Raw genomic sequence first — 11,696 nt, forward strand, 5'->3', positions numbered from 1 at the left:
ATGCCAACCACAGGTTGATTTTCCAAATCAAATCCGTACTTTTAAGGTAATGCTGTATATGAGTTTGAAACGATATTAAAGGGTAGTTTACAGTATACTTATGGTTTAAAACTTTTGGCAAATCGCAAATAGTTCTCACTATATTTTCTTTGTCTTTTCTATCTTCATTAAGTTGCTTTAGCAACTTCCATAATACACTGTTTGCAGTTCAATTTACGAAAATGTGAAGACTTGACTTAATTTGCTTGATTTCTGCCCCAGTAACTTGGTACTTGCATAAAACTTAGAGATTTAACACGTTTCCCTACTCACCTTCCTTTTGTTTAGATTGTAGAATTTTCTTAGCGACGCACAGAGCTGTTTCTCCTCTTTCAATACGTTAGTAGGCGCACACGCATTTTCTAGATCCCAGGCTAGAAACTCAGAACAGACTAAAGTCATGTTTATTATCTTAGCAGCTCTTGTCGCTAGACAAGCTCCGACTTGACAGGACGGACGGAATAGTCGGTTGCACTTTAGTTGTGCGTCTCACTTGAATGGGCCCGATGAACAACTTGTTAATTTTATTTTTATTTAAATTTTATTTAATTTTAACACATTCCTTTTTTGATCAAGGAATTATATTATTCACGTTGAAACATGTTCGACAATAGGATACATAACATTTTAAGCGTTAGGCCCAACGAAATACAAGAGGGGAACAAGTTAGATATAGTTAGGATTTTACTCTCAAATATAATATCAAAAGAGTGGTTATTTTTTTAATTAGCAGCAGAAAATGTAACATTTGTCGTAGACTCCTAACCTTCGCCGTCAAAGCTCATCGCCAACAAGTCATTTGAAATATTAAGTCCGGGCAACAAAGAGGAAGGAAAAGGCGGTTGCACCAATTGATTTTATATGTGCTCCACTTAAATGGGCCCCTTTTTCTTACAGATTTCTATTTTTATTTAGGTATCATCTATTTACAATAATATTAGTCCTACCTTACTATATAAATAACTAAAGTCAATTATTATCCATTTAATAGCTATTTTCACAACCCAAAAAACTTGCGCTTTGCGCTGACTCTCGTTACCGGAAGTGTGTCTTGCTTGAATGGGCCGGCGGCTAAGCTAGGCCGTTTGTCGCACGTTACCTGCGAGTTGAATTTATACATGAAAAGGCGCTATTTTCCGTTTTAGGCCACATTAGTTTGTATCTTTTTCGCTCACTCCTTAAGGCAAAACGGATTAAAACATGTCCAGGAGACGACATAGCGACTCCTATGACGGTAAGTTGGACTTTTACGTAGTCGTTTTTGCACGTTGGGGCAAATGTATTGCGGCCAGTCGCAAGTAACCAATTGGATTGGTTAACTCTGCTTCCCGCTGCACATTTCTTTTGTAAACTGTCTTGGAGAGGAAATGAACATGAAATATTCTTAAAATGTGATCGTTCGTTCGTATTTTTGACCACTTATGTATTTGCATAGTTACAATACTGTCATATATGTTTCGTTCATGGGGAATGTTTTTAGCTTTTGAGGTAGCATCGAGTACCAGAGGCAGACATGTTTATTTACCCTTTTGTCATTTTAAAACACACACGCACACGCACCAGCTAGAAAGAAACAATCATGCAGTAATATACTTTTTGGTCATAGCGTCCAGTAGAAATTGTCTACATTCAAATAGGAAAATGAAAAGAGTGTTTGTTTTGTATGAAATTCCAGTCAACACTGAACTGGGTGAGGGACAGAACTTGCCAGTAGTAGCCGCCACGCCCCCAAAATAAATGTTTATAATTGCCTCATATTAAAAACCTAAATATATCCCAAAGTATGATCTTATGTCTCGAGTAATCTAAGCTAATTTTACAACATTACTCTTAAAAATAGGGTTGTGCGAAAAAACATGCGATATGTGATATGGCTGTTGAATGTTGCAATATCGACCTTATTACAATAGTTAACATAAATTTGGGGGGGGAAATTACATTTTTACTATCTAATGATTTATTTTTTTATGCTGGAAAATAACCAATCTAAATGAGTTCTTCGTTAATTAATTGGAAGTAACCTTGAGGATGTTCAACTATTGGATGGCAATCCACATTGAAGTTTGCGTCTAACTAGCCTAGTCCAGATAAAAGCATACAATCCCATTAAAAAAATGCATGTCTTTGAGATATGCACATTGCACAGGTTTAAGTAGGGCTGCACAATTTGTCCAAAAACTATTTCAATATTGATATTTTTTCGATATATTGTGCAGCCCTACTTAAAGGTCAATCGCTTACAACAAAGCACGTCAAAAATACGGCAGTATTTCTCACATTGAGACACAATTGAACTTGGTGACTGCCACACTGTTAACACTAACAGCTAGGACACAAGTCAAAAAGGTGACAAGGATGCTCTGACACAAGTGTGACAAATGACAATTATAGGGGTACACAAGTAACAAGGATTTTGTGGTTTTGAATGCCTTTAAAATGATCATTTTGGCTTCTCCAATGTGGAACCAACAGAAGGCCAGGATCACAAGAGGAGGAGAACCTCCGAGGCCACCGATATTGAAGACAGCCTGGAGTCTTTGATATGCAATGTGGGAGAAAAGGTAACTCTATTGTACTGAAAGCCATGTTGCACGTCAAGGGGATATTTGCAAAGCGGTTATGCAAACTTAACATATTTAATTAGCCTTTTAGCATTCGATAAGATTCCAAATAACCTCCACTTTAGGGCCCACGAAGTGCACTTGCGTTTGCAGATATTGTTATTTTAGAGATGTATTTTGGGGGCAACAGCAACAATTGTGTTTTAATGTTTGTTTGGACAGAGCAAGTCGTCCTTAGAGAGCAACCTGGAAGGGCTCGCCGGCGTGCTGGAGGCTGACCTTCCTAACTACAAAAACAAAATCCTTCGCATTTTATGTTCAGTGTAAGTCAAACGACTCATCTCACACGCAGTCGCAAACGCGCACACACACACTTAGTGTAGTGGCTGTAATCAACTGTGTCGCATCGGCAGGGCTCGCCTCCTCCCCGAGAAGCTGACTGTGTACACGACGCTGGTGGGCCTCCTCAACGCCAGGAACTACAACTTTGGCGGCGAGTTTGTGGAGGCCATGATCCGGCAGCTGAAGGAGACTCTGAAGAACAACCTCTACAACGAGGCCGTTTACTTGGTAAACTAGTGCAACACACCACCACAGCTGCAGTCTTTTTGTGCTATTAACATGTCTCGTTTAGGTGCGCTTCCTGTCCGACTTGGTCAACTGCCACGTGATTGCCGCTCCATCCATGGTGGCCATGTTTGAGAACTTTGTCAGTGTTATGCAGGAGGAAGATGTGCCACAGGTATTTTCATTTGAGTTATCACACACTTGATAAGGTGTCATAAAGTGGTTCTTGTGTCTTTGGATGCAAAGGTTCGATCGGATTGGTTTGTGTACGTGGTGCTGTCCTGCCTGCCATGGGTGGGCAAGGAACTTTATGAGAAGAAGGATGTGGAGATGGACCGACTCCTCAGCCAGATTGAAGGCTACCTCAAGTAGGACTTGACTTGAACAAAACTCACGTCACCCTTAACAGCTTGACAGTTTTTTTTCTTAGAACCTTATGAACCATTTTCCAGAATTAAATCTATTGTCTTTAGGCTATGAATAATGGAACAAATAGAATCCAAGTGTGACTTTTCTACGGTTTCTAATCTTCTTTTTTGCACAAAACATGACTTAACCACAAAATTACTTGCTTTTACTTTGAAATGGGACTCCAAGCTCATGAGAATATTTGAATTCATATTTGTTTAATTCACTGACTCAGAATTCTTTTAAACATCACCTCTAGTCTTGCAAGATTAAGATAGTTTTAAAAATTCAAATGAAAACACCTTAATACAACTTAGTTATGATAAGAGTGCATCTCTTCTTACAAAACAGAAAAACTACAAAAAGTCCTAACTGCTAGCTGAAAATATATAGTTCTATGCAATATTACTTTTTGAAACTCGGGTAGAAGGTAGATGTATATTCACAAGATCAATTATTTTCACAATTATTTACTATTTACAATTACCATTTACAATTATTATTTACTTATCAACTTTTACTCCTAAATGCACAATTACTCCAATATAAGAACTTTTTTTGTGAAACTAATAGTTTTCTTTTGGGGAAATATGACAGTGTTTGTCTGATTTCATTCCGATTTCATCAATGTTAACTTGACAAATATGCAGGAGGAAGATGTGCCACAGGTATTTTCATTTGAGTAATAAAAGAATTTATTTTTCATCATTGTTCCTAGTATGCTTTACTAACCTTCTATTTTCACCATTAATGGTCCCCTGCTTGTTACGTTCATGAGACATTGATGACTGAGGGTTCATCTTCTTCCTGTTCTTTTCAGGAGGCGAGTTAAGACTCATCTCCCAATGCTTCAGGTGTGGACTGCTGAGAAGCCGCACCCTCAAGAAGAGGTGAGAAATTGACAACTAAGACAATTAAATAAAAACAAATCTCAACCCTAACCCAGAATATGTGTCCTGGCAGTACCTGGACTGCCTTTGGGCACAGATCCAGAAGCTGAAGAAGGACCGCTGGCAGGAGCGTCATATCCTGCGTCCATACATCGCCTTTGACAGCGTGCTGTGCGAGGCTCTGCAGCATAACCTGCCGCCCTTCACGCCGCCAGGACACATGCCCAACGCACAGTACCCCATGCCCCGCATCATTTTCCGCATGTTCGACTACACGGACGCACCCGAGGTAAACCATTTTGGCACATGACTGCTGCACCCTGAGATAATAATCACAGGTATCAAGGCTCTTGCAATTAATTCAATTTAGCTAATTAATGACTTCATTTGAGGAGTAATTTTGAGTCGTGTTTTTTTTTTTTTTTTAATACTCGGGACAATACTTTTTTTAACCAATAAATATGACATGTATTTTAGTTGGCCTGTTTTGTTAAGTTGATCAACATGACCACATCAATCACAAAAAGTGCTCGCCGCAATTTTTCTTTTTTTGCCCCACGGCATTGCTAACACCATTTCACACCATCCACACTATTCCAGGTCACATCAGTCCATAGTTCAAAGCCACTTAAGACCTTTTCACAGTCTGTTGGGAACCTCTCTTAGTGGTGCATTAAAAATAAAATAGGCCCATTATTAATTTTTACTTTATTATTATTTTTTTTTATTTATAACTGCGCCCTTCTGTCTTAGTTGTCAAATGCTCTCTTTATTATGTGTTTATTTTTCATGTATTGTTATCTTGTGTGACCACTGTATGTTGCTATCAGGGTCCGGTCATGCCCGGCAGTCATTCAGTGGAGCGGTTTGTCATCGAAGAGAACTTGCACTGCATCATGAAGACTCACTGGAAAGAACGCAGAACTTGGTAAAGTTCTATCCATAGTTCCTCTATAATTTTTCGTTGGAGTTTTTCATTTGGTTGGAACAGATTAATTGAATTTTCTGTTATTTTAATAGGAAAATACTATGTTTTGAAGTTTTTGGAACAATGGTCATAAAAATGTTTCTCATCAGGCAAGGCATCCTTGTTTCCACAAAAAACCTTACTTGTTGTTTATATTACAGCGCCGCTCAGTTGCTCAGCTACCCCGGCAAAAATAAGATCCCGCTCAACTATCACATTGTGGAGGTGTGCTTATTTCTTTGCTATAATTAACAAAATCATATGTAACCCATATTTTGACAATATTCTCCTCCCACCTTCAGGTGATTTTTGGAGAACTTTTTCAGCTGCCCTCTCCGCCTCACATTGATGTAATGTACACGTCGCTGCTGATTGAACTGTGTAAACTGCAGCCAGGCTCACTACCACAAGTTGTATCCTAACCTGTATTGGGAAAAAAATGACATTGTTTTTAATTGTCAACTATCAATTCTGAATGACTCTCATATATGAGCAAGAATCCTGTCTATTTTTTTTTTTTTTTTTTTAGTTTACCCAATTTGAGGCCGACTGGTGCATTTGACAGGAAATGGCCAATCTTTTGTTTCTACTTTCAAAGTCAAATTTTGCCACATATGTTCTCAGTCATGATTGGCTGGCCCACCAAGTCTACCTTTGGTTGAAAGTGCCACTTGATATCCATTTTCAAGATTTGTTCTTGAACCAACAACCCCAAGGAATTTCAGTGAAATGAGCCTGAAATATTGGTATGATAGATGCTGGACCTCGAAATACTGAATGGACATTGAATGTTTCTTTAACTGAGCACCTCAGTTGGCTCAAGCCACAGAGATGCTCTATATGCGACTGGACACTATGAACACCACCTGTATCGACAGGTAATGCGTCTTTTCCTCCGCTGCGATGAAGGGCCACACTCATTTTTTTCCTGTCTTACCCTGGCCCTTATCTTGGTTTCAGACTAATCAACTGGTTCTCCCACCATTTGAGCAACTTCCAGTTTCGATGGAGCTGGGATGACTGGTGAGCAGCGAAGCTTCTAAATATAAAATCTGAATATTTATCGTCAGCAGGCTCGATTGACCCTTTGTTGTGTCGATTTTGTGAAGGGCTGACTGTTTGACATTGGATCTGGAGAAACCCAAACCCAAATTTGTCAAAGAGGTTCTGGAGAAGTGTATGAGGTATGGAATTATTTTCCCATGATTAAATACAAATGTGTTACATAAGAGGCCATTAAATATGGTGTCATTGGGGTGCAATAGATGCATATACTAGATACCAGTGACGTGCGGTGAGGTTCATGACTGGGGAGGCACTGACGTCACCCCCAAAATGGGCCTGCGGGCCATAGTTTGGATACCCTTGCTGTAAAGGAAAGGAGAACATTTCATAGCTTTTGTGACAGTTGTAATTTGTGTATATTATATGTATATTTTAATATAAGTATAGTTTAGATAAGATACATTTTTGTAATTCTCAAGTATATTAAACATGTAAATATGGTGCTTTAGAGGTGTGTACTTTATGATGTAAATATATAATATGTATTTTTTTTCTGTGAATGGATGAATGTGCGTTATGCAGGTTGTCCTACCACCAGAGAATTGTGGAAATTGTCCCGTCCACCTTCGCCGCTCTCATTCCAGCCGACCCTATCTTCGTTTACAAATATGAGACCGAAAATGCTTGTAAGCCTTTTTGTCGTTGTTTAGAAACTGCCAAAAGATCTGAAAAAGGTTATATCCACATTTTCATGTCTCAGCAATGTTGCCGGGTTACCCCGTCTCAATCATCGTCTGCAACGCCATCAAGAACCGAGCATCCAACGAGGAGATTCTCACTATCCTCAAAGACGTGCCCAACCCCAACCAGGATGACGACGACGGTTGTTAGTTTTTTAACAGTTATTTAACATCTTTGACACTGTCAGGATTTAGGCCTATGAACGTAAATATTGGACATTTACGCTTCTTCGTCTCCTGGCAGACGAAGGCGAGAGTTTTAATCCGCTGAAGGTGGACGTCTTCTTGCAGACCCTTCTTCACCTGGCCGCCAAATCATTCAGCCATTCGTTCAGCGCCCTTGGCAAGTAAGTTCACCCCAGAGCCTTGAAAACGTGCCACTGAATCAATAATGCTCAAAGTCTGGGTGTTCAGTTTACATGAGAGCTTTTTGGAATTTGGTTACCTCACCTGACAAGGTCAGAATATGTAACAGCTGTGTGTAATGCAGTGTGTGTAAGCAAATTGTTCAAGGAATACGCGTGGATGAACCAGGTTGTTTTCTCCATTGTCTTATTTCGTGGAAATGATCAATGACATCATTGAAACATTGCTCAGATTTGACAATAGTCGATCACCAACTTTGCATATGATGTAAAATATGGAACGATTTTGATCCACTCAGCGAGATCAGTGTACAATCTACAGACACCACCTAAGATTTACTGTCGTTTTAGCTATTTTCCAAAGTGAACCCACTAATAATAGGTATATGCTGGTCTTGCCTGCAGGTTTCACGAGATCCTGAAGAATCTCACAGAGAGTGACGAAGGCAAACTGCACATTCTCAAGGTGGTCTACCAGGCGTGGAAGAACCACCCACAGGTAGGACGCCAACCTACCCCAGCCCCTACCCTTCAATAAGCAGGAAATGTCAGTCTGCTGGTTGTCTGCTCACGTTTTTGAACATTTGAATCCTTTTAGATGATCGCAGTGCTGGTGGATAAAATGATCCGCACGCAGATTGTGGACTGCGCTGCTGTGGCCAACTGGCTTTTCTCTCAGGACATGGCTCACGAGTTCACTAGGTATGTACTGAGTCTACTTCCTCATCCACGTCCACAAACGAGATGGTCTACATTCTCTCTTTCATCTGACCCAGACTTTACATATGGGAGATTTTGCACTCGACCATCCGGAAGATGAACAAACACGTCCAGAAGATCCAGACAGAGCTGGAAGAGGCCAAGGACAAACTAGAGAAGCAGCAGAACAAGAGGGTACAAGTTAATCAATTTTGATTTGGAGTCACAATCTTGCAGGCACCACGGGCACTGTCCCCAGCACCAGGCGGCACTTGTACCGACCGATCGCTGCTATTCGTCTCCCATGCTGGCCTCCTTAGCTTGACCATGATGGAGCATTGTCTTCATCTCTCTGGGCTCTCTGCTTTCACCCCTCTGGTTGTTTTCCAAGGTCATTTCCTTCAGCTTATGGTACATGTCCAGCCCCATGAGGGTTGGAGAGAGCCAGCCGATGGCGATGGAGATCAAGAGGTACACATCTTCCGTGTGCAACACGTCAAGGCACATGACGCGTCACTTGCTCCAGCCATCCATTGTGTACCCTGTGAGAGAGGTGCCGTGGGGGGCATTGTGGCTCCCCAGTTCCTGGACGTCGAGTGAAGATGGTCTGGTCGATTGCTCTGAAGGCCCAGTTTAGGAGATCCATTGTATAAGATAGAGTTAATGAAGTGCCTGTTGCTGCAGCTTAGAGGTCTATCCCCGGTGTGCCCTCAAGATTGAAACTCCATCTCATATTTATGTGTTTCATAATCAACATTCAGCATTCCCCAACATTGTTTTTGAGTTTTAGTATCAACATTAAACAACAGTGTTGATGGGTTTTGGTATCAACACTTGCACATCAACAGCACAGGCGCCAGCCCCTATTATAGACATAATACAAGAGATTTCAAAGCACAAGTCACAGTAGATTTCATATGGAATACGTCTCATATAACACATTGTATGTTTTGTATCAGTAGTCTCTTCACAAGTCTTTAGATTTGCAGACATCTTGGTTCCTGCATTTAATTTGTTCCAGTAGTTTAACACCAGCTACGGAAAGTGTGTGGCTTCTTAATGTTGAGTTTATTTGCAGGTGCTCAAATATCAACAGCCCTCAGACACCAAGGTTATTTTGTCTCAGCAGTGGGATATTGGTAGACGTGTCAAACTTCACACTCGTTTCCCAACTTGTTGCATCTCCGTTACTACTCATAAAAGATTTGTGGGTGGATTTCAACATAGTCTGTCTACCTGTCTGCTTACGTCGGGCAGCCGAGGGACAGCGGGGACGAAGAAGACATGGAGAAGAACAGCGAGGACGAGGAGGTTCAGCTGGAGGAACAGATCGAGAGGCTGCAGGAGAAGGTGGAGTCGGCCCAGAGCGAGCAGAAGAACCTCTTCCTCGTCATCTTCCAGGTCAAAATCTGTCACTTTTCGGACACTAATTGAATTCCAAGAGTTTCCCGATTTTGACTTAGCATAGCAAACATTTCCTTTTGTAATGGTCATCCACACATTTTTAACCTTTCTGGGGTGTCATCAAAAAGTCTCTGAATGAAATCTTGCATGATGTCATGTGCGATGATATTTTTCCTGAATTTACGTTTGTTGGCTTTGCTACATCGACTGCTCATTTTCTTCGATTGTCGTTATTACATCTTTGAACTTTCTGTGATGTGAAGTCTTTTTGTCCTGGGATTTTTATTTTTATTTTTTTTGCTTTGCTTACGGCAAGTACTATTTCCTGTTCTTCATTCATCTGCACTTTTTTGTGGTATGTTTTTGTGGTACAATCAAAATTCGAGCAAGCTACCCGCAATGACATTTTAACTCTGGCTTTTCCCCAAATTTAGGATTTTTATTTCTTAGGCTACATCATTCTAATCTCATTTCTCTTTTCAGTGCTCATCATATTTTAATCTCTTTTGCTGTGCCATCTCAAAAGTGACCATGAACTCTCACAAATGAACAGTTTCCCCCCCCAATTTTCAGATTTTAATTTCTTCATGCTCCCTTCAGATTCTTCTTATATAGTCATTTCTTTTAATCTTTCTGTGGTACCATTAATGATTATTATTTTGAAAGTCTCGCGTTACTTTCTGCTCAACAACTTTATTCCTAAATTTGCAACTTACTGTCATTGCCACTTTTGTTTACCCGTTTCTAGTAATCTTTGGGAGAAACAATTGTAAATTAACAGCCATTTTCCATGTGGCCCGGCAGCGCTTCATCATGCTCTTGACAGAACATCTGGTGCGCTGCGAGACAGGCAGCGTAAATGTCAGCACGCCATGGTACAAGAACTGCGTGGAGAGGCTGCAGCAGATCTTTCTCATGGTAACATACACATGCACACTGGCGCACACAATGAAGTACTCACATGAATCTTGCCATTCCTCATCAGCACCACGTGATCATCCAGCAGTACATGGGCACATTGGAAAACCTGCTTTTCACGGCCGAGCTGGACCACCACATCCTTGCCGTCTATCAGCAGTTTTGCGCCCTTCAGCTCTGAAAATCTTCTGCGCAACTTTCCAGCTCTTGCATCAAGAAACCCCTCAGCCATTGAAAAAGAAATGTTTACGATGCTGTTCTTTTTTAGTTTTGTTTTTTTTTGTTTAAAATATCGGTCCCCTTGTTGAACTTCAAGTCCAGAGTGATCCTTTCAACTTTTTTTTTTTTTTTAAATATTTGTTTTATGTGAAATTGAAAATGAATTAAAACTCCAAAGTACTTTAAACCACGTCTTAGTCTGTTTTTTTTAATGAATTGCGTGAAGTAAACATGTGAAATACAGCTCTGTACATTATTAGAGTAAGCATTGTTCGTTTGTTGGTTTTATAGAAAGCTATCAACCAAAATTGCAGCGTGCTAAATATAGTGGAGTATTCTTTGTATTAGAATTTGGTGATTACTTATTTTATAATTATTTTGGGATTGTATTTTTGACTATTCTTTTTTAATACACTACATACAAATTATGCTCGATTTATTTCAAAATCCTCTACCTAAATGCTGCAAAATAAGGATGTCATGTAAAAATAAAATGAAAGAATTTTAAGATGTACAAAAAATGAGGTGTATATTTATACTTCATTAAATTTTGTCATCTTGTCCCACATCAGTAGATGCCACAAATTGTATTTTTGTAACATTTTATAAATTTAGATCCAAATTTCTGCTCAACTTCAAACCCTCTAAATGAATGTTTAATGTCAAATAATATTTTATTTATTTATTTGATTGCACTATGCACAAACCAACTTAAAATTAAATTGGAATTCATAAAATGATTTTGTAATTTAAACGAATACATTTTAATAGTATTGCGTTATGTGAATATATGTAATGCTTCTATATGTTTATCTATGTATACATTTTTCACTCAAACTCATTCTTAAAGTAAAAACCTCAAAACCACCATTTTGTGGCTCATGACTAAAAGTTCCAAACTGAGAAAGGCACAC

General features: G+C 39.6%; 2 protein-coding genes across 3 annotated transcripts in view; one reads left to right on the forward strand and one right to left on the reverse strand.

Moving 5' to 3' along the window:
* Positions 1-520, reverse strand: part of LOC119128049 (thiosulfate sulfurtransferase/rhodanese-like domain-containing protein 2) — a 5,041-nt gene extending 4,521 nt beyond the window's left edge. Inside the window, exon 1 of the mRNA XM_037260099.1 lies at positions 313-520. Within this exon, the coding sequence (XP_037115994.1) occupies positions 313-441 (129 nt within the window). The 5' untranslated portion in view covers positions 442-520. The remainder of the gene's footprint in view (positions 1-312) is intronic.
* A 559-nt stretch (positions 521-1,079) lies between these two features.
* LOC119128047 (nuclear cap-binding protein subunit 1) lies at positions 1,080-10,972 on the forward strand. Of its 2 annotated transcripts, none has more exons than XM_037260096.1 (23): positions 1,080-1,273; positions 2,512-2,600; positions 2,823-2,923; positions 3,014-3,170; positions 3,235-3,342; positions 3,414-3,535; positions 4,396-4,465; positions 4,539-4,754; positions 5,296-5,393; positions 5,594-5,657; positions 5,735-5,845; positions 6,246-6,310; positions 6,393-6,455; positions 6,542-6,616; positions 7,020-7,123; positions 7,198-7,323; positions 7,422-7,524; positions 7,948-8,041; positions 8,141-8,244; positions 8,319-8,436; positions 9,499-9,642; positions 10,450-10,563; positions 10,631-10,972. In XM_037260096.1, exons 1-23 carry the CDS (start codon positions 1,240-1,242, stop codon positions 10,742-10,744), a joined length of 2,394 nt encoding a protein of 797 aa, XP_037115991.1. In that variant the 5' UTR covers positions 1,080-1,239; the 3' UTR covers positions 10,745-10,972. The 2 variants fall into 2 exon arrangements, with proteins under 2 accessions (XP_037115991.1, XP_037115992.1); XM_037260097.1 differs by having other exon boundaries at positions 7,198-7,320.
* Positions 10,973-11,696: the final 724 nt, after the last annotated feature.

This window comes from Syngnathus acus, chromosome 10, assembly GCF_901709675.1.
Source record: "Syngnathus acus chromosome 10, fSynAcu1.2, whole genome shotgun sequence".
NCBI classification, from domain to species: domain Eukaryota; kingdom Metazoa; phylum Chordata; class Actinopteri; order Syngnathiformes; family Syngnathidae; genus Syngnathus; species Syngnathus acus.